The sequence below is a fragment of the Lasiosphaeria miniovina genome (genome assembly GCF_030549165.1).
Source record: "Lasiosphaeria miniovina strain SMH2392-1A chromosome Unknown B0T26scaffold_7, whole genome shotgun sequence".
Lineage (NCBI taxonomy): Eukaryota > Fungi > Ascomycota > Sordariomycetes > Sordariales > Lasiosphaeriaceae > Lasiosphaeria > Lasiosphaeria miniovina.
In genome coordinates, this window is record NW_026848226.1 from 476,499 (window position 1) to 502,164 (window position 25,666).

Sequence of the window (25,666 nt, forward strand, 5' to 3'; positions counted from 1 at the left end):
ACGACATGGCCGACACGTCGGTGCCCAAGGCCCTCGAGGCTCTCACCCTCTCAAAGACGAAGGAGCTGAAGGGCACGGAAAAGCGAGACACCTTGGTTGAGATTGAAAAGGTCCGTCCCGTCTTATTCGTCCGGTGTCTTCTTGTGTGCTAACACGTCCCATAGAAATACCAGCTGAAATGGGAGGAAGACCACATCTTCGAGGTCGACGCCCCCTCGACGACCGAGATCCCCCTCGACTCGATCACGGCCGATGAGCTGCGCGAGAAGTACGTACATGCGCCGGCCCGAGATAATTCTTGAAATTCTACAACACGGCAGGGAGAGGGGCGGTCACGCCCCGGAAAAGAGGCTGCTAGCTTCGCGCTGGCCCGCTTCGTCTTCACCTGCGCGTCCAAGCCCTTAGACATGGATTGCTGACTTTGTTTTGCGTCTCTAGATACCCGAAGTTCTTCGGAACTATTGCGTACCGTATGCGCTCACGCCCCGCGAATGTTTGCCCTCAACGAACGACTAGCTGACTTGTTTCCGCAGCATACATGAATGGCCGTCTCCATGCCGGGCATGCCTTCAGCTTCAGCAAGAGTATGGGATATTCTGCTCCGGGGCGCCTCGCCCACACCGTCTGCGCTTGCGAGTCGGAATGCAACGGTTGCTAACCGTGTCTTCGTACAGTCGAGTTCCACACTGGATTCGCCAGGATGCAGGGGAAACGATGCCTGTTCCCCCTCGGATACCACTGCACTGGTATGTTGTCGGCGCCCGGGCGTTCCTGCTCAGCCTAGTTTGGTTATGGTTCAGGCACTGACTTCTCCAGGACTTCCGATCAAGGCGTCGGCGGACAAGCTAGTCAAGGAGGTCGAGATGTTCGGCCGCGACTTCCAGCGCTACAAGGAGGACGACGAGGAAGATGCCGCGCCCGTAGTCCCTAAAGGGGCAAAGGACGATGTGACCAAGTTCAACGCAAAGAAGGGGAAGGCTGCCGCAAAGACAGTCAAAGCGAAATACCAATTCCAGATCCTGCAGTCCATCGGAATTCCGACGGAGGAGATCCATCTTTTTGCCGATCCTCAGTACTGGTGCGTCATTCTGTTGGCTCTGAGCGCTCGTAGTCCATAAGCTAACAAGCATCCCAACAGGCTGCAGTTTTTCCCTCCTGAGTGCAAGAAGGACCTGACCAACTTCGGCGCCCGGATCGACTGGCGGCGGCAGTTTGTGACGACCGAGGCAAACCCGTACTACGATGCGTTCGTGCGCTGGCAGATGATTCGCCTGAAGGAGCTGAACAAGATCAAGTTCGGCAAGCGGTATGTCGTAGCAACACGCGCTTCGTGTTTATGACCCACTTACAACGTTTAGGTACACAATTTACTCCATCAAGGATGGCCAGCCCTGCATGGACCACGACCGCAGTGAAGGTAGGCTATTTCTGTTACTTGGCAAGCATTGACGGCTGACATCCATGCTACAGGCGAGGGTGTTCTTCCCCAGGAATACACGGCTCTGAAGTTGAAGGTTCTTGAATGGGCCCCCAAGGCCGCAGAAAAGCTGAAGGGCAAGCTTCCCGAAGGCGCTAACGTCTTCTTGGTGCCCGCCACTTTGAGGCCTGAGACCATGTATGGCCAGACGTGCTGCTTTGTCGGCCCCAGTCTGAGCTACGGAGTATTCAAGGCCGCGGAGAACGAGTACTACGTGATAACTGAGAGGGCCGCCAAAAACATGGCCTTCCAGGACGTCTTTGCGCAAGAGGGCGTCATCGAAAAGGCAGCCGATGTCCTAGGTTCCGATTTGATTGGAACTTTGATCAATGCGCCCCTAAGCTTCCATCCCCAAGTCCGCGTTCTCCCCATGGACACCGTCCTGGCCACGAAGGGCACTGGTGTTGTGACCTCGGTTCCGTCTGATTCGCCAGGTAGGTTCATGTCCTTTGTGAATAGACTTCGCCAGCTTACCTTGATTAGATGACTTTGCCATGGTCACGGAACTCGCCAAGAAGGCCGATTTCTACGGCATCAAGAAGGAGTGGGCTGAACTGGAGGTCATTCCGATTATCCAAACGCCCACATCTGACTTGTTGGCCCCCTATTTGGTCAAGAAGCTGAAGATTTCGTCTCCCAAAGACACCAAGCAGCTTCTGGAAGCAAAAGAGCTTGCGTACAAGGAAGGCTTCTACCAGGGCGTTCTCACGGTCGGCGACTTTAAGGGCGAGAAGGTCGAAGTCGCAAAGCCGAAAGTAAGGGAGCAGCTGATCAAAGCCGGCGAGGCCTTCGCATACTGTGAGCCTGAAAACAAAGTAGTGTCGAGATCCGGCGACGAGTGCTCCGTGGCCCTCCTCGACCAATGGTATATCGACTACGGCGAGGAGTCCTGGAGAGCCATTGCCTACGACTATGTTGAGAACAAGGACGGCACTGGCCTCAACACGTATTCCTCCGATACCCAGCACGCGTTCAAGGGAGTCGTCGACTGGCTGAGGCAGTGGGCTTGCGCTCGCACCTACGGCCTGGGATCGAAAATACCCTGGGATCCCCACTTCCTCGTTGAGAGTCTGAGCGACTCGACCGTTTACATGGCCTACTATACCGTAGCCCAATGGCTGCACAAGGACCTGTTTGGCCGAGAGAAGGGCAACGGCGATATCGCGCCCGAGCAGATGATTGACGAGGTCTGGGACTACATCTTCTGCCGGGCACCGCTGACGGACGATGTCATCACCAAGTCCAAGATCCCCAAGGCAACTCTGGAGGGCATGAGGAGAGAGTTTGAGTACTTTTACCCGCTGGATCTCCGCGTCAGCGGCAAGGACCTTATCCCCAACCATCTCACCTTCTTCCTGTACAACCACATCGGTATGTTCTCGGTGTCTGTTGAGCAGATATAGTGTTTGTGCGTTTTGCTAACAGTCGAAGCTCTCTTTCCCCGCGAGTATTGGCCCCGTTCTGTTCGTGCCAACGGGCATCTCCAGCTGAACGGAGAGAAGAGTAAGCCAACCTTAAGCCACCAGGCTGAGCTAGCGCTGACCTGTTGCAGTGAGCAAATCGACCGGAAATTTCATGACTCTGGACGACGTAAGACATCCATTCCGTCAAGCGCTGGCCTGTAAGTACTAACTTGGAACAGGTTGTCAAGAAGTACGGCGCCGACGCTGCGCGAGTTGCCCTTGCAGATGTAAGAACGGCCCTTGGTTATCCTTGACGCACACCTATGCAAACACTAACCCCTTGTCGTTCAGGCCGGTGATGGTATCTCCGACTCAAACTTTGTCGAGGATGTGGCAGACAACACGATCCTGCGCTTGTCAGTCTATTCTACTCCTTATTTGTATGAGCTATGCTAACTTCTTGCAGCTGTATGTGCCCTTGCTCTTCGTATTTTTGTGAATGCTAACATAAAATAAGACAACAACAAGGAGTGGATTGAGGAGACTGTCAAGGGTGTCGACCAACTACGGGCCGGGGAACTCAACTCGTTCCAAGATGCGCTCTTCGACAACGAGATGAACGGGCTTGTGAACGATGCCAAGAAGTACTACGAGGAGACGTCGTACAAGCTTGCTCTCAAGGCCGGCCACTACGATTTCCTGAATGCGCGAGACTCGTACAGGTTTGTGCTTTCCCGTTCAGTCCCGGTGTACATAAACAAAACAGACGGGCCGCTGTCGTCGCACTCATCTTTGGTAACTGACATGGTCTGCAGAGAGGCATGCAACGCTGCTGGAATTGCGCTCCAGAAGGACTTGGTATTCAAGTATATCAGACTCCAGGTATGCTCTGTTGGGACTTGGCCCCAGCTGACTCGACTCACTGCGGTATTCGGGCTTTATTGACACTACCTGCTCTAGGCCCTGATATTGACTCCCATTGCGCCGCATTGGGCCGAATACGTCTGGCAGGAGGTCCTCGGAGAGAAGACGTCGATCCAGTCTGCCAGATACCCCGACGTGCCGGCTGCTGACCCGATCCTGACTGCGGCTCGCGAGTACGTTCGGCAAACGGCGTCGAGCGTCAACTCGGCCGAGGCAGCGCAGCTGAAGCGGATGGCCAAGGGCAAGACGAGCGACTTTGACCCTAAGAAGCTCAAAAAGCTTACGGTCTTTGTGACTGAGTCCTTCCCGGCGTGGCAGGCAAAGTACATCGAGCTACTGCAAGAGGTTTGGGATCCGGCGACAAACACGCTGAAGGTTGATGAAAAGGAGCTGAATGGCCGGATCGGTAAGATGGGAGAGATGAAGAAGGCCATGCCCTTCGTGCAGTCTTTGAAGAAGCGCCTGCGCGATGGAGAGCCCGCCGATGCGGTCTTCTCGCGCAAGCTGGCATTCGATGAAAAGACAACTCTTTTGGTAAGTCCCAATCCCCATATCTATGCCTGTAGAGGATGATGTCTGACTGTTTTTCAGGCAATGGTTCCGGGCTTGAAGAGGACAGCCGGTCTGGAGTCGGTCCAGATTGTAGCCGTGGCGGAGGGCAGCAAGAAGGGCAAAAACCTGGCCAACGGCGGTGAGGAGGTCGATATTAAGACGCCTGTCGCTGACTCGGCCATACCCGGCCAGCCGAGCTTCCTGTTTCAGAATGTTTGATCGATTACGAAAAGAAATAAAAAGGACGTGGGAGCGATGGGTGATTCTGTTTGGTGAACACCGATGAATGAATAGACTTTGACCACATCATGCTGTGTTCATTGCTGGAGGAAGTCATTTACCCGCATGCCGTGACATGTTTCTTCGGCGCTTGCAGCTTCATCAGAGGTTGTCTCTCGCAGGCCCAGTTTTCCGGAGCTGACAGCTTAGGGCTGCGAATGGACGGAGAACAGTGTGCGTGTGGCTGCGACGTCCTGGTGAGGTCATTCTTTCCTAATACCTGCCTCCCCTTCCTATATCCCTGCCTCATTTCTAGGGTAGTTTTGCAAGTATTGTTCACATCACCAGGGACTCTCACATGTGTCTCGAGTGCTTGGTGGCTGCAGCCTACACCCGAATGATATTGTCGAGTCAAGCCCTAGCATCAGGACGAGGTTCTAGGATCAAACCCTCATCGCCTAATCGCAACAGCATCATCCATGTCTGGCTCCTCCTTGGTGAGCTGTAGTGGGAATAGATGACGCACCTGCTAAGCCATTCTCACAGCATTGATGTTGATGACCCAGCTCTTGCGAGCACTCGCAATGGGCATCATCACATGGCGGTTCGTTGTGAATCACTTGTATCGTTGAGGTAATTGTGGGAGTTCATATAGACCTGTCCCCCCGAGTCTGGCAGAGGCTGTGATGTTGTTCCCCAGTCCGCCATTCTATAACCAAATCGGCTGTCTGTCCTGGCCACTGCCGTCCGCATCTTAACTTCCGCCCGGAATCCATAACATATACCTTTCATATTCCCCTTTGCCAGGTAGCCCAGCTATCTTCCTTCCTGCCCGCCTCCGACCCGCAGATACACAACACCGCCGCCATGCGCTTCTCCCACATCGTCACAGGCCTCGCAGCTAGCTCGCTCGGTGTTGCTCAGACCCTCCCGTCCGGCGACAGCGTCACCGTCATCACGTCGACGTACACCCCCTCGTCGACGGCCACCTTCTCCAGCGCCGTGTCGGGCATCACGGGAGGGCCCGTCACGCCATGTGAGTTATGTACTTGACAGACGAGTACAGTGCATCATCCTCTTGACGCGCACACGCTGCATCCCAGCCATACCATACCATCCCATCTCGCATCCCCCATCATCACCCATCCCAGGAAGTTGATACTGACGCCGCCGTTTATCAACAACAGCAACGACAGTCACGTCGGGCACGTCCACCGTGACGTCGACGGCCATGCCGTCCGTGGTCAGCAGCGGCGGGGACCACCACCTGGCGGCCCTCGGCGAGCCCATGGCCGGGCTCGTGGTGTTTTGCGTGCTGAGTCTGATGATGCTTTGAGGATTGTTTGCCTCCGAGATCCTGTGAGAAATAAAGTAACGATTGGCTAGAGTGTTGTTGCTGCTGCTGCTTCTCTTCTCCGTAGCTCTCTTGCCTTTTCCCCAGGATGGATGGATGGACGTCGATCAGTTCTCTGGACGGAGGTGAAGGCAGGACACTCGAGGGATTAGAAACCAAGAAACATGTGTAAATCAGCTTCTCTTTGTATTGTACAATACATGGAATGCCGGACGTATATATGTCTGCTGCATATAAAAACGGAAGAAAAACAAAACATCGCTTCTCTACCACCTACACCGTTGGCGAGCATCTGATATCTACTGCTTGCACAACCTGGCTGCCTCGCGGCAAAGGACTAAATCTTCATCTTTTAAATTACCCTGTACATACATACATACGACCTCCCTCTACAACGCAGGCTCGATCCAAACCTCAGACTCTAGTGCCTTCTTTTAGGTTGGCCCAAACAATCAACGCGTCCCGCGGCGCAGCGGCAGTTCACTGGTTCGACCTGGCCGGCGCGGAGTGTGATATCTACGAGCTTCACATCGCGTGCGAGCCGTAGATGTACGCCAGCCAAGAGAGAACTCAAACAGACCCATCTTCTCCTGCTGCCTGATCTTGCCCTGTCGTCGCCATGTGATTGACGGCTACGCGGTTGACTGCGTGCCGCAATGACCTTTCGGACCCGGCAATGACGGGTTCCTCCGGCCAGGTTATGCTCAAGCCAGACAGGCCACTCTCTCCCCATTATAAGTGAGCCATTCCCCTCGGCCATCAAGATGTCAGGTGGAGAAGCACGCCTTGTCGCGCTAGCACAGCATCGGCGAATTCCCGTCGTGTCGTGTCGGAGAGGGAGCGCATTGCATCGCATCGCAAGGCATCGCGTCGTAACAGCTGAGCAGCTTGTTTAAGCAGCAGCAGCAGCAACCGGAGCCTTGGTGACCGCAGCAGCGTCCGGGCCCGGAGGAGGCTCGGGCAAGTTATCCTAAGTGGGCATTCCCGTCAGCACACACACGCACGCACACAAAACCATCGACGCAAAAAAACAGAGACATAGTACAACATACCACCTCGAAAATGACGCGGATCATCAGGCTGCAGCTCGGACACACGGCAATGTCGGCAGCGTCCTGCAGGTCGGCGAGGGCGATCTCAAAGCGGTCGCCGCATGGGCAGGGGTAGTGGTACAGCTGGCGGGCGTCGTCGTACGTCATGTCCTCGATTTCGACCTCGTCGTAGATGGCGAGCTGGTCGTCGTCGTCGGCCATTTTTGTCTCTCTGTATGTCTGTCTGACACGCACGCAGTCGGGCTCCTCGGCTGCTGGTGGTGGTGGCAGATAAAAATGGTGGAGCGGGTGGCGATGTGAAGAGTGCGTGCGGCGCCGACCCAACACAAACGGATATTACTATGCTGCGTACTTCTAATCCCTGTCCGCGTAATGGGGTAAGATAGATGATACGGTCTTGGAGTGTTCCTGGTAGCGCGACACCGTCGTCTGTGTTCCTCGGCGAGAGCTATTGGGACCTTGATGAGCCTGGGGATAAAAAAGTTGGAGGGGTCAAAGTTTTGGCGGGGTATCCGTTTGCCACTATTGGCAAATTGTTAGTGGCTACACGCCACGGGCACACGTCTACAAAGCATACTTCGGTACACATTAGATGGCACATTAGATGGCACATTAGACAGCAGGCGTTCACAAATAGATATTCTCTACAGCAGCAAACGCACAAGATGATAGACGAGAAGGTTGTATTTACGCTCCAGGCAAAGGATGGACATCGCCAAGGTACAATACATACGTATTATACATTATACCGGCCATGCTGGCTTGGACGGATGATTGAGACGGGGCTCGAGACGTAGACGTAGGGGTGGATGGGCTGAATTAGGTATAGAAGAGAAAACAAATAAAAGTACGAGACAACACTCGGTAGGCTCCCCCAGACAATGCAAACTTATCAAAAAAGGTATCAACCGTGAAGAAATAAATGCCACAATCTGCTCGCCGTCGTGTCTTTTGGTCATCCCACTCATCCAAAGGTCTTCCTCTCCTTCTCTCCGAGATATCACTGTTCGATGCTATGCCATACCCGTTGTCACAGCTAAGACTGGCTAGCAAGGTAGTTGGCCGCCTAAACCCGTCAGTGAAACAGTCCAGCCTCACATCGACCCCAATCATTACCAACTTACCCTTTCCAAGTTGTAGTCGTACTTCTCGAGCGCCGCCAGTCCATCGGCTCTCGAGTAGCCCATGCTCGTCAAGTTCTTCAGCATCGGGTCGTCGTGCTCTCCTGCCTCGGTCAACGCCCGGCCGGATGCATTCGGCCGCGCGGCTTCCTTTGCGCTGCCATTTCCACTGCCAAGCGGCGGGGACGACGGGGTCGGGGTGTCGTCAAGGCTGGCAAAGATGGCATCCCAGTCCTGCGACTCGGGCGGTGCGGGGCCCTTAGCTTGGCCAGGCCCGGAGCTGGACGGCGCTGCGCCAGTGCTGCCGGCCACCGACGCGGTCGAGAGCGAGGCAAAGTCAAAGCTGCTCTCAGCGCCGAATGCGGTATTGGCGTTGACCGATTCGCTCTTTGCCTGGCTGGGTGGCGGGCTGCTGTCAAAGACCGGGTTGAAGTCGTCCAGACCGGATCGTGAAATGTTGGCAAAGTCATCGTCAGCAGAGCCTTCCTTGGCATCCTCGAGTCCCTCAAAGTCGTCGTCGAGGTCGTCGAATGCGCCCTTCGGAGGCGGCGGCGGAGCTGAGGGCTGGCTCGCAGCAGCCGCTGCAGGGGCGGGCGGAGGGGAAGCCGCAGTGCCAAATATGTCATCAACACTCGACCCCGTGAACCTCTTGTTAGTGGCGGCGACGGGGGGCGAGCTAGATCTCTCGCTGTAAGCGAATACAGGTTAGCGTCCATGCAACATACAACAAGAGCAGACATGAAAGGTATCAGAGGGCATACTTCACAGCTGACTGCTCGGGTCCTGAAGTGTTGAGGCCAGCGGCCGGGATCTCCAAGGCAGCCTTGGTAATGGTCGGGGAGACCGACTTCGTTTCCGGGCTCTTTTCGACAGTTGCCTTCGGCGGAGGGGATGCCGGTGCAAAATCATCATCGAAACCCCGGTCGCTGTCCGAGTCCGTATCATCGTCACGCTCCAGCTCGGAGATGGGAGGGAACTCTGAGTGGAATGCAGAGAAGACGGTATCGTTATTCGAGCTTGCCGGGGCCTTGGCGTGGGAATTCTTGAAGCTCGCAAAGGCCGACTCAAAGTCTTCCTTGGCCTTTGCCTGGTCCACAGCTGGGAACGGTTCAAGCTCAGCCTGGGCTGCAGCCTTCTTCGAGTCATCTCCCGACGAGCTAGTCAGGGGATGTGTTCCATTAGCACTGGCTCTAGTCTCGGTTGGCGATGCCGGAGAGGCGGCCTTGGGGGCATCCGAGCCTGATCCAGAGGCAAGACTCTGTCCAGTCTGCGCCGGTTCGATGGGTGCGGCCACGGGATGTGCCAGCGCCTGGGACGGCGTCTCGGGCAGGCTGAACCGGCTTTGCGGGGGCGAGGCCTGGCGAGAGGTGCTCAGAGAGTCGCTAGTGTCTCCAAACGGCAGGTAGCTGGGATTGAGCTGTCTCGGTTCTGGAGCCGGCGGCTCAGCTGCGAGAGTGGCCTGGCGGCTGACAGTTGGGCTGGTGGAGCCTGGCGTAGCAAAGGACCCGACACTGCCAGTGGACGTGCCCGTGTTTTGCGGCTTGAACATTGAGATTGCAGCAGGCGGCGGCGGCGTGCCGCTCTGGCTACTTGGTGCGGCCGGCCCAAAGACGTCGTCAAAGGACTTGTCATTGAAGGACCTGATGGGGGGGGGGCTGTAGGTGGCGGTGATGTCGGTGCTAGCGGTCCGTCTGAAGAAGGGGTTATTAGCACTCGCCGTGGACAGCGCGGGGCTGGCGACCTGGGTGAGGACGGGAGAGTTGTTGGAGCTGATCTGACGCGCCAGCTCCTCGTTGCTCTTGGTAAGGTCTTCGGCCTCCGTCTTGAGCTTCTCTCGCTCGTTCTCGTTGGTGGTCAGTTGCTTCTTGTTGATAGCAACGAGACCCTTTTGCTGCCGAGCTTCCAGCTTGAGCTTCTCAATCTGCGGCTTCAGCTGGGCAATCTCGGCATTCACAGCCCGGATCTTGTCCTTCAGGCTGGAGTTCTCCTGCTGGTCGGCTTGGAGAGCTGACAAGGTCTGGCGGTGCTGGTTCTGCAGGTCTAGCTGGCTGGCTTCGATCATGGCCATCTCGGCCTGCAGCTTCTTGGTTTCGGTCTTCGAGACGTTGAGCTGCGCCTCGAGAGAGCGCACATCCTGCGCCTCCTTCTCGTACATGGCGCGGAGTTGGGCAAGTCGCTGCTCAAAGTTCTTCTTCTGGGCGCTGGCTTGGTTCAGCTCGTTCTGCGTCGCAGTGCGCTGGCCCTGTACGTCCTGCATCTGCTTAGAAAGAGACCCGATTTGGTTGGAGAGGTTTGCAAGCTCAGTAGTCTCGCTGTTGAGGCTCTTGTTGATCTCAGGCTCGGTATCTCCAAGCAGGTCGTCTTCCACGGCCGTCGGGAGCGGGGCGGGCCTAGCGAAGCTGGATCCCGAGTTGTTCGAGCCCCCAGTAGCCTGTGCGGTAAGACCGCGGCCGAAAGAGGATGAAGGGACAAAGGGCTTGAAGCCTGATGCCACAGGCGGAGGTCTCACGGGCGAAGACGGCGCCGGCGGGCTGATGCTGGTTCCAAAGGGGTCGGTAGCAGCAGATCCGCCCGTGCCGAGCGCGACTTGAGTCGGCGCCGGCGGCGGAGGGTCATCTAAGCCAAACAGATCATCCAAAGCAGAGGGCTTTGGTTGGGGTAGTGGAGGCCGCGGCGGTGGGGGTGGTTCGAACGCCGAGGTCGCTGTTGGGGGGCGTACTGGGCCGCGCAGGCTCGGGGGGATGAGGTTGGGCGGCAGGGTGGCGGGTAGCGGGCTCTGTTTGGTTCTCTGTTGCCTAATAAGATACATGGCAATCGCAAACTCGTCTTTGGTCAGCCGCCCCTCGGAGTGAACGTCGGCAAGGTCCCAGATCTGGGCGAGCGCAGCCTCGGGAAGCTTGGACTGGCTGAAGAAGGGCACGGCTTCCTCGCCAGTGATGAACCCCTTCTTTGTCTTGTCGAGCTCGTCGTAGAACTGGTCGAATTTAACCTTCTCAGCGGCCGTCACCAGCCAGTCTCCCGTGGTCTGTGGCGCTAACGGTTGACGCCCGAGCGGGCTGCCCGTCCGCAGCTGCTGCACCGACGTTTGGCCGGTGAGCTGGCGCGGCACGGCCGAGACGGGAGGCGTAGCGGTGGTGGGCGACTGCTGCCTGGGAACGGCACCCACGACGGAAGCGCGCCGGGTGGCAGCCTCATAGAGAGCGGCAGGCAGGATGTTGGGCAGGCCGCGCAGTGTCCCTGTCTTCATGGACGTGAGCAGGTGCATGGCGATGACGAATTCGGTCAAGACCAGAGCGCCGCGCTGCTCCGTGTCGGCAAGCATCCAGATGCGAACCAGCAGGTCGTTTGGCAGACCCGATTTTTCAAAGATCTGCTTGGCCTGCTCGCCGGGGAGCATGTTGCCGTTCTGGAGCGTTTGCCGCTCAAAGAGGCCAGCATACTGGGCCACTTTCTCGGGTGTCAGGGCCGGGATGCGAATGGGTCCTCCCGCGCCCGTCCCCTGGGCCTGCAGCACAGGCGGCTGCGGCGGCGGCGGTGGCAGCGGCGCGGGGGTCGGGGTGAAGCCATCGAACCGCGGCATAGGGCCCTGACTGAGCGCTATTTCGGGGCTGGGTTCGCGGCCGGCTTGCGCATGGCCAATAAGGCGGAGGACGATACCAAAGCCGGCGGGCGTGAGGAAACCGCGGTTCTCCTTGTCGGCGATCTGCCATATCTGTGTTGAATAAGATGCATGTCAGTGCCAACCCCCAAGCAGCGCACGCTCTTAGCTTATTTATCTCTAGCACTGACCTCTCCCAGGACCCTAGAATCCAGTCTCGTCTTCTCGAAGAACTTGACGGCAATCTCGCCCGTGACGACGCCGACACCATCGGTATCGGCCTGTCGAAACAGCTGTCCGTACACTCGTTTCTCTTCGGGGGTGAGGTTCAAGTTCGGCACATCTTGGGAGCGGATTCAACGTCAGCTTTGGTCTCTTCAAATTTCAGGCAAAACGGCCGCTGCATCCGTTGGACACCGTGTCGGCATCTCGCGGCGCGCGAAACGGCCGCAGGGAAAGGGCAAAAGAACTCACTCGCGTCGACTGATGACTCGGAAGCCATGATGACGGTACTACACCCTCTGTGGGCAGCCGAGGGCGGGTGCGGCGCTGCGATGGTTCGAGGAATTTAGTGGCCGCCGGGTAAGGCCGGAACAGGTGCAGCGAGCCTTAAATCGAAATGCGTAGTCGGTGTGAATGCTGCGTTGGGATGAGCGGAGCCCTGGCGAGAGGAGAAAGCAAGGCAGCTTTACACATGCGGAGATGCAGTGCGCTGGGGAGGAAATTGGCGTTGTTGCTCCCTTGTGCGCTACTTTGGAGGTTGGGAATGCGACCCCCAAGCTCCCTCTGGGCGATGAGGAACCCAAACAGCTCGCGGGTGGTTTGGGTGCCGCTGAATGGTCGTCAGCCCGCCGTGTGCGGGCTCTGATTGGTCGCTGGGATCCGTCGCCCATGCAGGCATCTGCACTCCAGACTGTCGAATAAGCACAGACGGTCCACCGAATTATTGGCACTGCACTGCGTATAAGCAAAACTTCCAGAGCCCTCCATACCACGAGAATAAAGGTTGCATATGCACTCTACTGTCGGCCTGAGCTGCGTCTTCCATGCGACGCACCAAGGTTCAACGTCTAGAGTTGGGACGTAATTTAACCTAAGCGCTAATGCCACGCCTTGACCGGTCCCGTCGCATCAAGACCACAGTCTACATAGTATCACGTACAAAGAACGCGCATAGAGCCAGATGTCCCTCCGAATAAATGGGCTTGTTCTGATTAAAATCGACTATTACTTCAGTCTAACATAGAAAAACCAAGGTCCTGTGCTTGCCAAGGAAGAATACCTATCATCTCAGAGCAAGACAGCTACCAACGGAGGCTGTAGCCTAACCGCTGCGAACCAGAGAGTCGACGACTGGGGGTGTCCCATCAAAGTACTCAGACAACGTCGTCATACCATCACCATCACCAGACAACTCTACCAAGTCTAGTACTCGGCCTCAACCTCCTCGCCCTCCATCGAGTCGGCAGCAACCTCCTCGTAGTCGCGCTCCAGAGCTGCGAGATCCTCGCGAGCCTCGGAGAACTCGCCTTCCTCCATACCCTCGCCAACGTACCAGTGGACGAACGCACGCTTGGAGTACATGAGGTCGAACTTGGCCGACAGGGCAGACCATGCCTCAGCGATGGCGGTGGTGTTGGACAGCATGCAGCTATTTTCGTCGCGTTAGTTTCAAGCCAAGAGCAGTGAAGGGGGGCAACGTACACAGCGCGGTTGACCTTGGCGAGATCGCCGTTGGGCACCTGGTGGGGGGGCTGGTAGCAGATACCGAGCTTGAAGCCTGTGGGGCACCAGTCGACGAACTGGATGGTCCGCTTAGTCTTGAGAGTGGCCACAGCAGCGTGAGCGTCGTTGGGTACGACATCACCGCGATACAGCAGGCAAGTAGCCATATACTTTCCATGACGAGGATCGCACTTGACCATCTGGTTGTTGGGCTCGAAGCACGACATGGTCATCTCCTGAACCGAGTTGGCCTCGTGGGCAGCCTTAGCAGCCGAGATGACCGGTGCGTAAGCCACCAGAGGGAAGTGGATGCGAGGATAGGGGACAAGGTTGGTCTGGAACTCGTTCAGATCGACGTTGAGGGATCCATCAAAGCGGAGCGAGGCAGTAATGGAAGAAACGACTAGACAAAAAATTAGCAACACGAAGCATCAACAGTAGCGTCAGAGCTTACCCTGGGCAATCAGGCGGTTCAGGTTCTCGTAGTTGGGGCGCTCAAGGCCAAGGTTGCGACGGCAAATGTCATAGATGGCCTCATTGTCGACCATGAAGGAGCAGTCGGCGTGCTCGAGAGTCGTGTGCGTCGTCAGGATGGAGTTGTACGGCTCGACGACCGACGTGGCCGTCTGGGGAGCGGGGTAGACGCAGAACTCGAGCTTGCTCTTCTTGCCGTAGTCGACCGAGAGACGCTCCATCAACAGAGCACCGAATCCGGATCCGGTACCGCCACCAAACGAGTGGAACACCAGGAAGCCCTGGAGACCACTGCAGTTGTCGGCCACGCGGCGGACCTTGTCGAGCACTTGATCAATAAGCTCCTTGCCCACGGTATAGTGCCCCCGTGCGTAGTTGTTGGAGGCGTCCTCCTTTCCAGTAATCATGTGCTCGGGGTGGAAAAGCCCGCGGTAGGGTCCAGTGCGGACCTCGTCGACGACATTAGGCTCGAGGTCGCAATAGATCGTCCGGGGGACGTATTTTCCATTTCCTATGCAGTGCACCTGGTTAGAAGTGTCCCACAGGAAGCTTCGGGTTATCTCAGTGGGGACGCCGTACCGGTCTCAGAAAAGAAGGTGCTGAAGCCGTGGTCGGGGTCAGCGGCCTTGCGCTCCTCGGTGAGGAAGCCATCGGGCTAGCGAAGAGCAAGTCAGTGACGGGTCGTCAGAGGTCAGAGTAGGGGAAACTCAACGCACCTGGATTCCATGCTCGAGGCAGTAGAGCTGTGACAGTTAGCATCGCGCCACAAGGGCTAGAGGCATTGGGTGCGGCCCAGAGGCCTGGACGGGCGTGAGATCCTACCTCCCAGCACGAATTGGCAATCTGGCAACCAGCCTGGCCGACTAGATAGCAAGCAACGTTAGCACGGCGTGGTCGGGAAGCGCTGGGTGGCGGCCTGCAGCTTCGCCGACGTCGAATGGCGGACGATGCGGTGAAGGAAAGACGCGGGAGCCGAGGCCACAGGATTCAGGGACGCCACGCACCGTTGAGACTGATGATTTCACGCATCTTGATCGAATGCTGCGAGTGGTGTGCAAGTTGATAATGGATAAATGAGAAGAGTCCAGGCGTCAGTTGGCCAAAGACAGACTGCTTGACGGTCGGGAAGTTGAAAATTGTGGTTTCTGCGGAAGCCTGGCTTCTGTCTTGGGTAGTGGGGAAATTTGATTGTTGACAACCAGCGATCCCAATCAAGGAAAGCGCGGGCTGTCGTGGGTGTCCCAGCCAGTCGTGGCCGAGAGCTGCTTAGCCGCGCCTTCCCGGGGTTGAGGCGGGGCGCTCGTGGCACAAACTGGTCTGTGCTTAAGCCACTGTAGGGGAAAGGGGTCCAAGGGAGAAGCTTGTGCTCGGTGCGCTGGGATTGCTTGGACCCCCATTCGATCACTGTGACGGCGACGACTTCTTTGCCACACCGCCTACACGTGTCCCTACAGTGGCCGTATCACGCGAGGTTCGGTTCTAGACAAGGGCCTCTTTGCGCGACTAAATAGGACTAAAGCATACTTATAAATGCGATAGCGTTGAAAACTTTTCGCGCTGCCAGTCTGCCAGACTGCCACACTCGTTGCTCGGAGCAATTACCCTTTGCAAGTCATTTCTTTCGCTGTGGATCCTGCTATGGGCCGAGAGAAGGCCATGTTGGATTGCTTTATTACTTGGCGGTTCCCGTGTCTGTCTAAACTCGCGATGCACAGAAGGTGTATGCACAGAAGATCCGTATCACCTCTGCATACTCCGTGTTCCCAGATCTATCATATTCGTATTCCACATGTACGCGCGAGCGACAATGGCGAGCTAGTCGCCTTCCTAGGCTTTTTCTACATTCCCGCCTCCTTTTTAGCCTCATAGACAGGATCTATGGAGTTTCTTGCCTCGTTCTCAAACACCTAGCGGTATTCTGTACTTTGACATTGACACGAGTTGTACATGTGAGTTGTGTATCTTGCGCATCCGCCGTCCGCCGGCTTCAAGCAATCCACTTCCATCCCCTGCCCTTTCCATCGGCCCACCGCACCCCAACGCAGCAGGCCGTTGCCCCCATCAACAAGGCCCCGTCCCAGTACGCGATGCTAGCATACGCCGCCGTGCTCTGGTCTGACGTCCCCAGCAGCTGCCCGCCCACTGGGCTCCCAAACATGGTGCCCAGCCCCCGCACCAAGAGGATGAAGGCGTTGACGGCCGCATACTGCCGGATGCCAAAGACCTCGGCGATCAGCGCCGGGAACAGCCCGTAATACCCGCCGGCGGAGAAGCTGTAGAGCACGATGAAGGCCAGCCAGAGCGGGAGCGAGGCCGACGACGTCGTCGCCAGCAGGCTGCTGAGCCAAAAGGCAAACACGCTGGTCGCCGCCAGGAGCAGCGTCAACACCAGCGTGTTCTGCCGCCCGAAGCGGTCGCCGGCGTACCCCGTCAGGATGCGTGACACGGCGTTGATGGCGTTGCTGGCCGCGAGGAGCGTCGCGCCCTTGGAGGCGTCGAGCCCGAGCACTACCGTGTAAGACGGGATGAAGGAGAGGGGCAGCTGGGCGCCGGCGGCCTGAGTGGTTTTAGGGTCAGTCGTTCATTGACACAAGGATGCATGGACCATGGACCATGGACCACTGACCTGGAGAAACGCGGCCACGGCAGAGAAGATAAAGGTCGCTCTTGAGGCCAGCGCGCGGGACACGTGTGTGTTGCGTCTCTCGGGTCCTTCCGCGGTCGAAGCGGCTGCAAAGCGGCTCTTGGGCACAGCCCAGGCGATTGGTAGCCCCGCAACGAGGTTGAAGGCCGCGTAGATCCTGAGAGTCCAGCGCCCTCCAACGGAGCTGAGGAGCGCCCGGATCACGGGTGAGAAGATGAGACCGCCGGTGCCGCCGCCGGCCAGTATCTTGGAGAATTAGCAACCATAACCTGGGGGTAGGGGGTGCGGGACGCAACACGTACAAAGCCCATGGCCGTGGCGCGGTGGTTCGTAAAGTACTCTGGGGCGGGGGCCAGGAGCGGAAAGTACAGCATCGACATGCCCAGGCCGACGAGGAAGCCCTGCGTGAGCAGCAGCTGCCAGATGGACGTGCTGAGAGACGCCAGCGCGAAGCCGGCCGCGATCAGCACCACCCCAGAGATGGTGATTGTCCTCTGGCTCAGCAGCTTGCGCAGGATCCTGCGGCGCCACAGCCTGTGGGTCGAGGGAGTGGCCGGGTCCCAGGTCCCGTGCTCTATCTGCGATATGACGGGATTCACGAGGATGCCGCCTGCCCACGTCAGCCCGTAGCACAGCGTGCCGACAAAGGCGAGCAGCGCCGTCGGCGGCGAAACCCGTGAAGCCGGCGCCGGCTCTAGCACGTCCTGGCTGGCCGAGAGGTAGTACTCCTGGAACACGCCGTAGCACTGGTTGTAGCCGATGGTGAGGGCTATCGTCATAAAGGCGGACAGGAGCACTGCGGCTTGCTTCTTGCGCGGGATCGGAGGCAGGGCCGGCGGCGCTCGGGTCGAGTCCAAGTCAGATCCGAGTCCGGACCTGGGCTGCCGGGCTGCGAGCGGGATTGCGTGCGTCTGCGTTGCCATTGCCACTGATCACTGGTCAATTGATTGTATATATGATCCTTTGAAGCCGCAAGCGGCGAACAAGAACGAGAGGGGTAAGTTAGGCGATGGACTCGGAGTCCGAGTAATGGAGAAAACCGGAAGGAAGATGCACCTCAGCAAGCAGGCTTTTACCCCCCACATTTCCTCACTCGTGGTCATACGTAGTGCAACGCCATTCGCACTAATAGGCCTTTGGGATTTTAACGCCCAACGGTTTGGGGGATTACTGCCTTTCTATTCACGGCCCTAACTATAGCCAAGGTTTTCTTGATTCGACGACTCATCTTGGATTCCGCCCTTCTTGCGTCCAAAGTGTGAGTGTCATCCTGCCAAAGTCTAGGAATATGAGAATTGGTCCTTGAACTAACTACGTTGAGAATTTTTTACCTTAGTAGCTGGAGTGGTGGCGTCTCCTTTTCCTCTCTTCTCGTGTTATACAGAAAGACTCATAGCTCGCAACTTAAAAATAAAAGGCGAATGGACGTACAGAATATATTTTCAAATCGGGGTTTATTTGCTTGTACAACCGCCCTCGGATCAATTATCATTCAGATATTGCTTCGTCACAAGGATCGACATTACAGATGACCAAGTCGGCGAGTAACTGACGCTGCCAAATATCAACCCTAAGCTGCGGCTCAACTAGGATTCGGCATGGATAAAGATAGAAATAAGTTCTTCAGAACTCTCAATGCGTCCCAGATTGGCATCCATTGATCGACTCGGTGGCAGGCTCTTCTTCTGATGTGTAACACTTTCTTGCCATCGAGTTCTGCTCAGCGAAATCACCATAAAGGGTATGAAATCAGACACACCTAAAGAATTAAAAATCATTGTTTATTTTGTACTTTCCATTCAAATCTTCAGTTTTGAAAGTCTTCGAAAAACAATTATAATTATTCAAACTCTTAATCGAGAAATTGACAACCGATTATCATCGACAACGGCAACCACTAAACAGCACACAGTCGCCTCCAGCCAACAGGACCCCATCAGCACCCTCCAAGCATTTCACTAGATTTTAACCCTCAGACGACTTCCCCAGGCGCTTCACGCGCCCTTTTGCCCACCGCCAGCCTTTGAGGATAAAAAAGATCTGCTGTCCGAGCTTCCCTCTGCCCCGTTCGTCACCGTCATAGACATGCCCCTGGACTTCCTGCTGTTGTGCTTCTGCCTGCCGCTCAATCTCCCAGAGCTGAGCAGCGCCTTTTCCTCGTCTTTTGCTGCCAGCACCGTGCTCTGAGCGAGGGCGTAGCCCGGTGCCAGGGCGTCGTGCTCGTCAATGTCGGGCGAATCAACTACGCGAAAGCGGGGCCAGACCACGATGATGCCTGATATCATCAGATCGGCTGACGTGTCCACCTGAAGTTTGGCCTGGGCCGCCGTCTTCTTGTTAATAGGGCCATTGTCGCCGCCGCCGGAACCGGGGCCAGACCCGTTTCGGTTCCCGGCCTGGTTCTTTGGAGGCGGGCTCAAAGACGGGAAAACGACTGGATTCCAGTCCGGGTCGTTAGGATCGGGGTCGGCAACGTCGGGCTCGATTTTCTTATCCAGCGCCTGCATGTGCTGCCAGAGCTCGGAGGCCTGGGAACACAGGTCGGTCAACGCGTCAGAGAGCTTGTCTCTCTGCTCGGCAGAGCTCAAGACGTCCTTAAAGCATGACATCACGGTATTCACGACGCTCTGGACATATTTCTGGGCTGTCAACCTGTGGTCGTCCGGCGCTGTGGCCAGAAGCACGGAGCGTAGATACGCCTCCCGCCTCGGGTCCTTCTCGGCTAGGCCCGAGAGCAGATCGGAGAGGGGCCTACCGTCTTCTCCCAGAAGGTAGGTCGGCTGGAAAAGCTTCTCTGACAGCTCCACCGAGAGGATGGCCAGGAAGGCAGCCATGCGCATTTGCTTGGCGGGAGGCGTGTTGGACAGGGGCAGAGGAAGTATTGCTCGCCTGACCGTTTCGTGATCCTTTATCCAGCTCCAGATGGAATGGTCTTCAAGAATGGTCGAACTAAAGTCCACCCCAAAGTATGCTTCGGCAACTTTGCGCGCCTTGAGGAAGAGATTGTTCAGCCAGGACGCTCTAATTACTCAAAATGCGGTTGTCAGCATGTATTATTCAATTATCACTGAGAAGCCGAGCCATTGAAAACTAAAGAGCAGGAATCAGGCGGACTTACATATCCTCGGGCGACAACGGGATCAGCTTGATTGCAAAGCCCTCCAGTCCCTCGAGCTCGCGCTTCTTGGCGTCGAGTTCTTCGGTGGCCGATTTGAGCTTCTTCCTCGCCTCAGCAACTTCCCGATCCAAAGCCAGCTTCTTCTTGAGATGATCCTCCAGCTCAGCTTTTTTGTCGCTGTACTGATCCCTCAGGCTATTCAGTTTTGCCCTGAGTTCTGCATTCCTGTCTTGGTTCACATCGTTTGCGTCCTTGAGCCTCTCGATGTTCTTCTGAAGGCTGCCGTTTTCAGCTAAGATGTCGCTTAGATGCTTTACCGAGGGGTTTGCCAGGACGTTGTTCAACAACGCTGCCACATTCTCGGCATGATTATTTGAAGAGGACATGTTTCGTTGGCCTAGGTCGGGTTGCGACTTGATGCCCTGGCGCCTTAGTTGATGAGGAGTCGGTTGGAAATATGAATACGGCAGGACAAGATGTTAGCAGCGAGGCCGGATCGCTGAAGGAGAAAAGAGGGGAAGAAGAGGACCGACTCGAGTCAGAGTTTGCCTCCCTTTTCATTCCGTTTACATATTCCCTGGCCAGCCATAGACAGCAACGATAAACGACGCCATCCTGCAAGCCGGGTGCATTGTTTGCTGCGATAACACCACCAAATTCCCGTAACGGCTCCGTGCTTCAATCGAGGCAAGGCAACAATCAGCGTCTTGGCCAGTCAAAGCGCTCGGGGCGGGATGTGCAGTCCCGACTGAAGGCCTCGTGCAGGTTGTCCAGTTAAATCCGGCCAGCCATGCCACCACACCATTGTCTTGCAGCTCTATGCGGCTTCGTACAGCAATGATATGATTCACCGAGGACGGGATGCGACAATCACCGCGGGGCATCTCCATGTTCAAATGCGTGCGAAGACGCAAGTGGCCAGCTGCTATCGGCATCTCGTGAGCCGACCCTGCAGTGTGTTAATGAGGCGTGCGGTTGATACCGTGTGAACGTGAATTCCTACTCCGTGGTGAGCATTATCTCCTTTTCTCCCATTGGGCCTTGTGTCGCCCAAAGCATTACTATCAATGGGTTTTCACGTCCCATCGTGGACACGAACATTTGGCGCACAAATCACCCGAAAATCTTACACCCAGAACTCCGCGCTAGCAGGATTCTCGAATTCACGGTTTGTTCCTTTGCGGCGGTCTCCGTAGACATCAGACGGCAATGGCAGACAGCATGCATGCACGTTGCATAACTGGTGATACGAGAGCATCACGGAGCTGTAGCTGAAGGCTGCCTCTTGTCGTACAAGGCGCGTCTCCAATTGGACATAACCTCGAATGAACATACTATGTAGGCGAGCAGCTGAGCTGAGCACACCGCACGCTTCACCGCACTTCTCGCGAGAGCCAGCCTTGTGAGACGCCAGCCTTGTGAGAAAAGAGGCCTCAGGTATGTGGTCTCAAGGACGTCAGTCCAGCCCCGGGGCCTACAAAAACAGCATACCAGCGTTGTTTTGCAGGCGGTGTGGAGCAACCTCGGCCCGGCCTTTGCTGTGCGGACGCTTGTCCGGCTGGCAATGTGTAGTTCCGCCTCACTGTCCATGCCGTAGCTGACCGCATACCAGAGCCGAGCGGGAGAAGCACTGTTCGCAATTGGCGGCGGTGTGGGGTCCCATCATGAGAGGTCGCCAACGGTCCCGCCTAGCTTGTTCGCAAAGTCAGATCTGACAAGCTGCTGCCGTGCCGCACAAGCCAGGCCAGAGTCCCGATTGAGGGGTCGAAATGGACACTGTCCATGCCATTGCTAACCGAAAGCGGCAAAGGTACACCTGCCCAGCGCCGTGCACGTGCTGCAGAGGCAGGGACTGCCCGGACGCTGGAGGAAAAAACGTTAGCGGGCTTCGCTTGCCCTTCTAGCGCTCGCGCCACCAGCCACTCGGCCTGGCCGTGTGGATCCCGTGCCAAGGCTAGAGGACGACCTGCAAGAGCAACCCTAAGTAATTGCAATTAGAGAGCTCGCGCCAGCGGTGGCTGCAGCACGCTGTAGTAGCCCAGATTTCATCCAAGTTACCGAGCCTTCCACGGGGAATATGCGGAAGGGCGGCAACCCTCCCCTGTTGCTGACATATTGAAAGCTTCAACTGATTTTCAGAGGGACAAGTTGGGCCATGAATCGTCATCTTCCCTCTGCCCTACATTCCATCCGAGCTTAATAACTGCCTGCCTGTCTGTACCTGACCTCAGACCGCCAGCCACACCACAACTCAACTCTCAATAGAATCCCAGCCGTGACAAGAAAACCCTTGACGACGACGACGACGCGAGACGAAAACGATGAATGACCGCGTCTGCCCGACACAGCACCACACAATTGCGCACTCCCAAAGTCGCAACGTCAGCAGCCATGGCCATGGCCACCCTAGGCGACGGTAGGCCCGCCACCGCTAAACACGTTCAGAGGGGCGTGCATCAGCAACCACGCCAGCACCAACACCAGCACCCGCACATGCAGCAACAGCAACAGCAACAGCAACAGCAACAGCAACAGCAACAGCAACTCCAACAGCAGCAGCACGACGACGACGACGACGACGACGATGACGACACGGAGTCGCCAAACCTCCACAGCCCGCACATCCCCAAGATCCTGCCTCATGAGCGGGTTTTCCCCATCCAGATAGGCACCGAGCTGTTCAAGCTCTCGGGCGCATCTCTCTCATCCGACGGTGAGTGCTCATGTCACTAGCGCTAATTTCAGCTTGGATTCCATCCCTTTCCCATCCTTTTCCCCTGACCGTGAGGGATCGAGCTGGCGACTGACTAGCCCCAGCGCCCTCATACTTCTCCCAGTACTTCCACTGCCAGATCAAGGGCGCCGAGGAAAACGGAGACGACATAGGACCCGTTATCCGGACCCTCTACATCGACAGAGACCCCGTCACCTTCAGAGACATATCGCTCCATCTCCAGGGCTACCATGTCAGGCCTCGTGACAGCACACACTTTGTGCGCCTCTTTGCCGATGCCCAGTTCTACAACCGTGAGTCTCAACCCGCGCCTAGTCGTCTCATGGCCTGCTAATAGTCCCGCTAGTCCCAAAGCTTATATCACAACTCTACGAAGAGTCCATCTTCACTTCCGTTGGCAACCGGGAATTCCAAGTCTCGCGTGAGCTATTCGCGGGCCCGGGCAACTCGCCAAACTTCTTTACCCTCAACCAAGCCCTCTACTTCTCCAACAACACCGACGAGTTGTTCCCCGGCCTGGAACGAGTGAAGCTTTTGCGGCCACCTTCCATCATGCCACCCTCAGTCCCCCATCGCAGCCCCGAAATCTTTGCCGAGATTTTGCATCTGCTGCGTGGGTATCCGCTGGCAATACGTGACGAGACTCATCGCGCCGAACTGATCCGCGACTGCAAATATTTTAACTTTAAGGGTTTGGAGCAGCACTTGGTACCGCACTCCATTTCGTTCAACCTGGCCCGTCAGCGCAACGAGATTGTAATGCGCCTCCGAGACATCCTCAAGAGCGGCATCTCGATCGGCCCGGAGCACAACTCAGCCGACCCGCTCGCCGCCTGGGTCATGTACGCGCGGCCCTGGGTCGACGACGGCGCGCGGCCCTGCGAGCTGGTGCTCGAGATTGGCGACGAGAACACGCGCCTGCGCTTCAGCCCCAGCGTCGGCGGGGGCACCAGCGTCCGCGCCGAGTTCGTGCGTGATGCCAACTCCCGCATCGCCAAACTCTTCGAGACCATCGCCACCAAGCTGAACCTGCCGCCCACCACGCAGCCACTGGGTCTGCTGATGGCCAAGGGCGGCGCCAGCAGCCAGCCGCCGACGCCCGGCAACACGCCCCTGAGCGAGGACCTGGTGCGCGTCATCCTCGACCCCGAGGCCAGCGTCGTGCTCGACGGCAAGCCCTGGACCGCAGCCGACGAAGATTTCGGCCACGTCTATGCCGCCGCCGCCAACAGTTCGGCGCCGTCGTCGGCAGGCGGGCCAGGGGGCGGCGACCTGGAGTCTCCCATATCAAGCACCGCGCCGCCTTTCAAGCGCAGGCGGGTGGAATCGCACGCCCGCGGCGGGGGCGTTGCATTCGGCGCCGCTGGCGGTAATGGAGGGGCCGCGGTAGGGGCCGCGGGAGCGGACGAGTGGATTGTGAGGGCGGGCCAGTGGCGCCTGCGCATCCAGGGGGCCAAGCACGGCAAGTCGGCGGTCGAATGCGTGCTGGTGGCGGTCAAGCTGGACGCCCTAAGCTCGGAGCACGCAAGGAATTCCCAGCGAGCGTTTCTGGGCACCAGCTGACGCGGATGCCTGCCGCAAACACACAAGAGCTTGGGGAGGCAGGTGACGTTCAAGGCTGGAAATTTGACTGTTTAGGAACTGAAAGGGATAGTGATAGGTGTTTTAGAATGCGGCAGGGCTTTTTAAGTTTCACCTCTGCCGCACTTCCATTTATAAGGGTGCATTAGAAGGACGCGGAGGATACATATATGGGTGCCTTGACAATCACGGTTTGTTTATATCTGTTTGTTTTTATTCCCCATAGCGGCGTTTAGATGGTGCCTCTCAGTACAATGTATATATGCATTTACGCGCAACGAGCAGGAGCAGTGAGTTGTTGACCTTTCGCCCATGGACTTGTCCGTGGCAGATGGGCAGCCCGGGATGAGAAAACGATGAGAAGGTTAATTGTGATATTTAAAGATTGCCAAATTTGCCCATGACAGACATTGTGGAGGCAAGGCTGTCTCAAATTGGGATGACGCTCCGGGGCTCGAGCATGTATGTAGATGGCACGGGTCTCTTCTCATTCGTCTTGGCTTACGACATGCACACACACACACCACCACACCGGGCAAGCGAATAAAAGTGTCAACGCACATAGCTTCCGGAGGGTTGGGCGGCGGAGCACAACACCGCGCTGAGGAAGTTGTCCCCGAACTTGGCGGCTCTCGCCTGCTGCCTGCACGGAACTTGTGCCAACCAGCCCCCTGCCGAATGGATTTTGTTCTTCTTTTCGAGGACATGCACACCCACACGACACACTCCCGTTCGTGTACTACCCGAGTCTCACTCTATTGTTTTCTGCTTTAGGAAATATTGTTGCGACGAGACGCCAGCTCGCTCGCTCTGCTTTGGGCTATGCATGGAAAATATGCACAATGCGAACGGGATGTATGTTCTTTTCTTGTGCAGGTCGTGGTGTGGTGTGGGATGAAATGGGGTTTCGGTTCGCACACACACCTAGGTGAGGTGAGATGAGGTTGGCCGTGAGACGTTGTCAGCGACACTCCGGTTGTTGTCATGTTCGCCTTTTCTGTCTGCTGAAGAAGAGTCTGTTGGGCGTTTGGTTGCATTGTGATACTTTCGTTCTGTCGTTGGTAGAGACACGATATCCCGCCTGGCATGCTCTCTGTAGGCCTGATATCAACACACAAGATGCGCCACTGCTGGGTTGCGACTTACACATAGTACATACGGAGCACGCACCCCAGCAAGAACCCTACAGGCCGGTGGCGTCCCTGTTGGACCGAACCCACCCGGCGGCGGAGATTCCGTCGGTGGCGGCGAGCTAGGATCTATCACGATCCACTGCCGGGCGCGCACAGAAAGGTAATAAGGGCAAATAGAGAGTGCCCTTTCAACAATAATAGGTTACAGCTGCGACAGTGGTTTAGTGGTAAAATCCATCGTTGCCATCGATGGGCCCCGCGTTCGATTCGCGGCTGTCGCAAATCCGGGCTCTTCGGAGCGTTGTCCGTCTTCTTGTCTTGTCTTTGCTTTTTATTCTTTTTATTTTTACCCTTTTATTTTCTCGCAAGAATCTACCTTTTTGCACAGAGAGACAGACAACCCATTCTGCCAATTTCTATTAGGCAAAATTATCCACATACATCTCTCGCCATCTTATGAACCAGAGTCGATGAGAAAAATGTTTTTAAAGTCTCTGCCCTAGATACGGCCGACAATAAATATTTTATCACTCACTGCCGAGGAGAGCAAATCATAG

At 56.6% G+C, this 25,666-nt stretch overlaps 8 protein-coding genes and 1 non-coding gene across 9 annotated transcripts; 4 read left to right on the forward strand and 5 right to left on the reverse strand.

Moving 5' to 3' along the window:
* Positions 1-5: 5 nt before the first annotated feature.
* B0T26DRAFT_679758 (leucyl tRNA synthetase-like protein) lies at positions 6-4,575 on the forward strand (the record flags this gene model as incomplete). The annotated part of the gene is made up of 19 exons (XM_060440390.1): positions 6-110; positions 165-268; positions 439-470; positions 534-584; positions 675-746; positions 817-1,078; positions 1,139-1,306; positions 1,359-1,417; positions 1,471-1,911; positions 1,961-2,848; positions 2,903-2,980; positions 3,030-3,067; positions 3,120-3,167; positions 3,232-3,296; positions 3,347-3,348; positions 3,398-3,602; positions 3,696-3,762; positions 3,841-4,338; positions 4,396-4,575. 19 exons carry the CDS (start codon positions 6-8, stop codon positions 4,573-4,575), a joined length of 3,363 nt encoding a protein of 1,120 aa, XP_060291116.1.
* An 867-nt stretch (positions 4,576-5,442) lies between these two features.
* Positions 5,443-5,911, forward strand: B0T26DRAFT_679759 (uncharacterized protein; the record flags this gene model as incomplete). The annotated part of the gene is made up of 2 exons (XM_060440391.1): positions 5,443-5,611; positions 5,763-5,911. The coding sequence occupies 2 exons, from the start codon at positions 5,443-5,445 to the stop codon at positions 5,909-5,911; spliced, it is 318 nt and encodes a 105-aa protein (XP_060291117.1).
* Positions 5,912-6,821: 910 nt separating this feature from the next.
* On the reverse strand, positions 6,822-7,182 carry B0T26DRAFT_656481 (zinc finger domain-containing protein, DPH-type; the record flags this gene model as incomplete). Its single annotated transcript, XM_060438712.1, has 2 exons — positions 6,822-6,899; positions 6,982-7,182. The coding sequence occupies 2 exons, from the start codon at positions 7,180-7,182 to the stop codon at positions 6,822-6,824; spliced, it is 279 nt and encodes a 92-aa protein (XP_060291118.1).
* A 465-nt stretch (positions 7,183-7,647) lies between these two features.
* B0T26DRAFT_725220 (uncharacterized protein) lies at positions 7,648-12,485 on the reverse strand. The gene is made up of 5 exons (XM_060442748.1): positions 12,175-12,485; positions 11,892-12,043; positions 8,864-11,814; positions 8,106-8,790; positions 7,648-8,047 (listed from the first exon to the last, which is right to left on the reverse strand). Exons 1-5 carry the CDS (start codon positions 12,200-12,202, stop codon positions 8,018-8,020), a joined length of 3,846 nt encoding a protein of 1,281 aa, XP_060291119.1. The 5' UTR covers positions 12,203-12,485; the 3' UTR covers positions 7,648-8,017.
* Positions 12,486-12,661: 176 nt separating this feature from the next.
* Positions 12,662-15,283, reverse strand: B0T26DRAFT_725223 (Tubulin/FtsZ, GTPase domain-containing protein). The gene is made up of 7 exons (XM_060442749.1): positions 14,904-15,283; positions 14,722-14,762; positions 14,616-14,642; positions 14,479-14,554; positions 13,880-14,410; positions 13,405-13,828; positions 12,662-13,351 (listed from the first exon to the last, which is right to left on the reverse strand). Exons 1-7 carry the CDS (start codon positions 14,926-14,928, stop codon positions 13,126-13,128), a joined length of 1,350 nt encoding a protein of 449 aa, XP_060291120.1. The 5' UTR covers positions 14,929-15,283; the 3' UTR covers positions 12,662-13,125.
* A 544-nt stretch (positions 15,284-15,827) lies between these two features.
* On the reverse strand, positions 15,828-17,797 carry B0T26DRAFT_440852 (major facilitator superfamily domain-containing protein). Its single transcript, XM_060435047.1, has 3 exons — positions 16,846-17,797; positions 16,526-16,783; positions 15,828-16,456 (listed from the first exon to the last, which is right to left on the reverse strand). The coding sequence occupies exons 1-3, from the start codon at positions 17,464-17,466 to the stop codon at positions 15,887-15,889; spliced, it is 1,449 nt and encodes a 482-aa protein (XP_060291121.1). The 5' UTR covers positions 17,467-17,797; the 3' UTR covers positions 15,828-15,886.
* Positions 17,798-18,537: 740 nt separating this feature from the next.
* On the reverse strand, positions 18,538-20,047 carry B0T26DRAFT_755569 (uncharacterized protein; the record flags this gene model as incomplete). Its single annotated transcript, XM_060445979.1, has 2 exons — positions 18,538-19,564; positions 19,662-20,047. The coding sequence occupies 2 exons, from the start codon at positions 20,045-20,047 to the stop codon at positions 18,538-18,540; spliced, it is 1,413 nt and encodes a 470-aa protein (XP_060291122.1).
* A 2,107-nt stretch (positions 20,048-22,154) lies between these two features.
* On the forward strand, positions 22,155-23,958 carry B0T26DRAFT_655272 (uncharacterized protein; the record flags this gene model as incomplete). Its single annotated transcript, XM_060438612.1, has 3 exons — positions 22,155-22,374; positions 22,479-22,688; positions 22,742-23,958. The coding sequence occupies 3 exons, from the start codon at positions 22,155-22,157 to the stop codon at positions 23,956-23,958; spliced, it is 1,647 nt and encodes a 548-aa protein (XP_060291123.1).
* A 1,361-nt stretch (positions 23,959-25,319) lies between these two features.
* B0T26DRAFT_t222 lies at positions 25,320-25,390 on the forward strand. The gene has a single exon. It is a non-coding gene; the product is annotated as a tRNA-Gly (tRNA).
* The last annotated feature ends 276 nt before the right edge of the window (positions 25,391-25,666 follow it).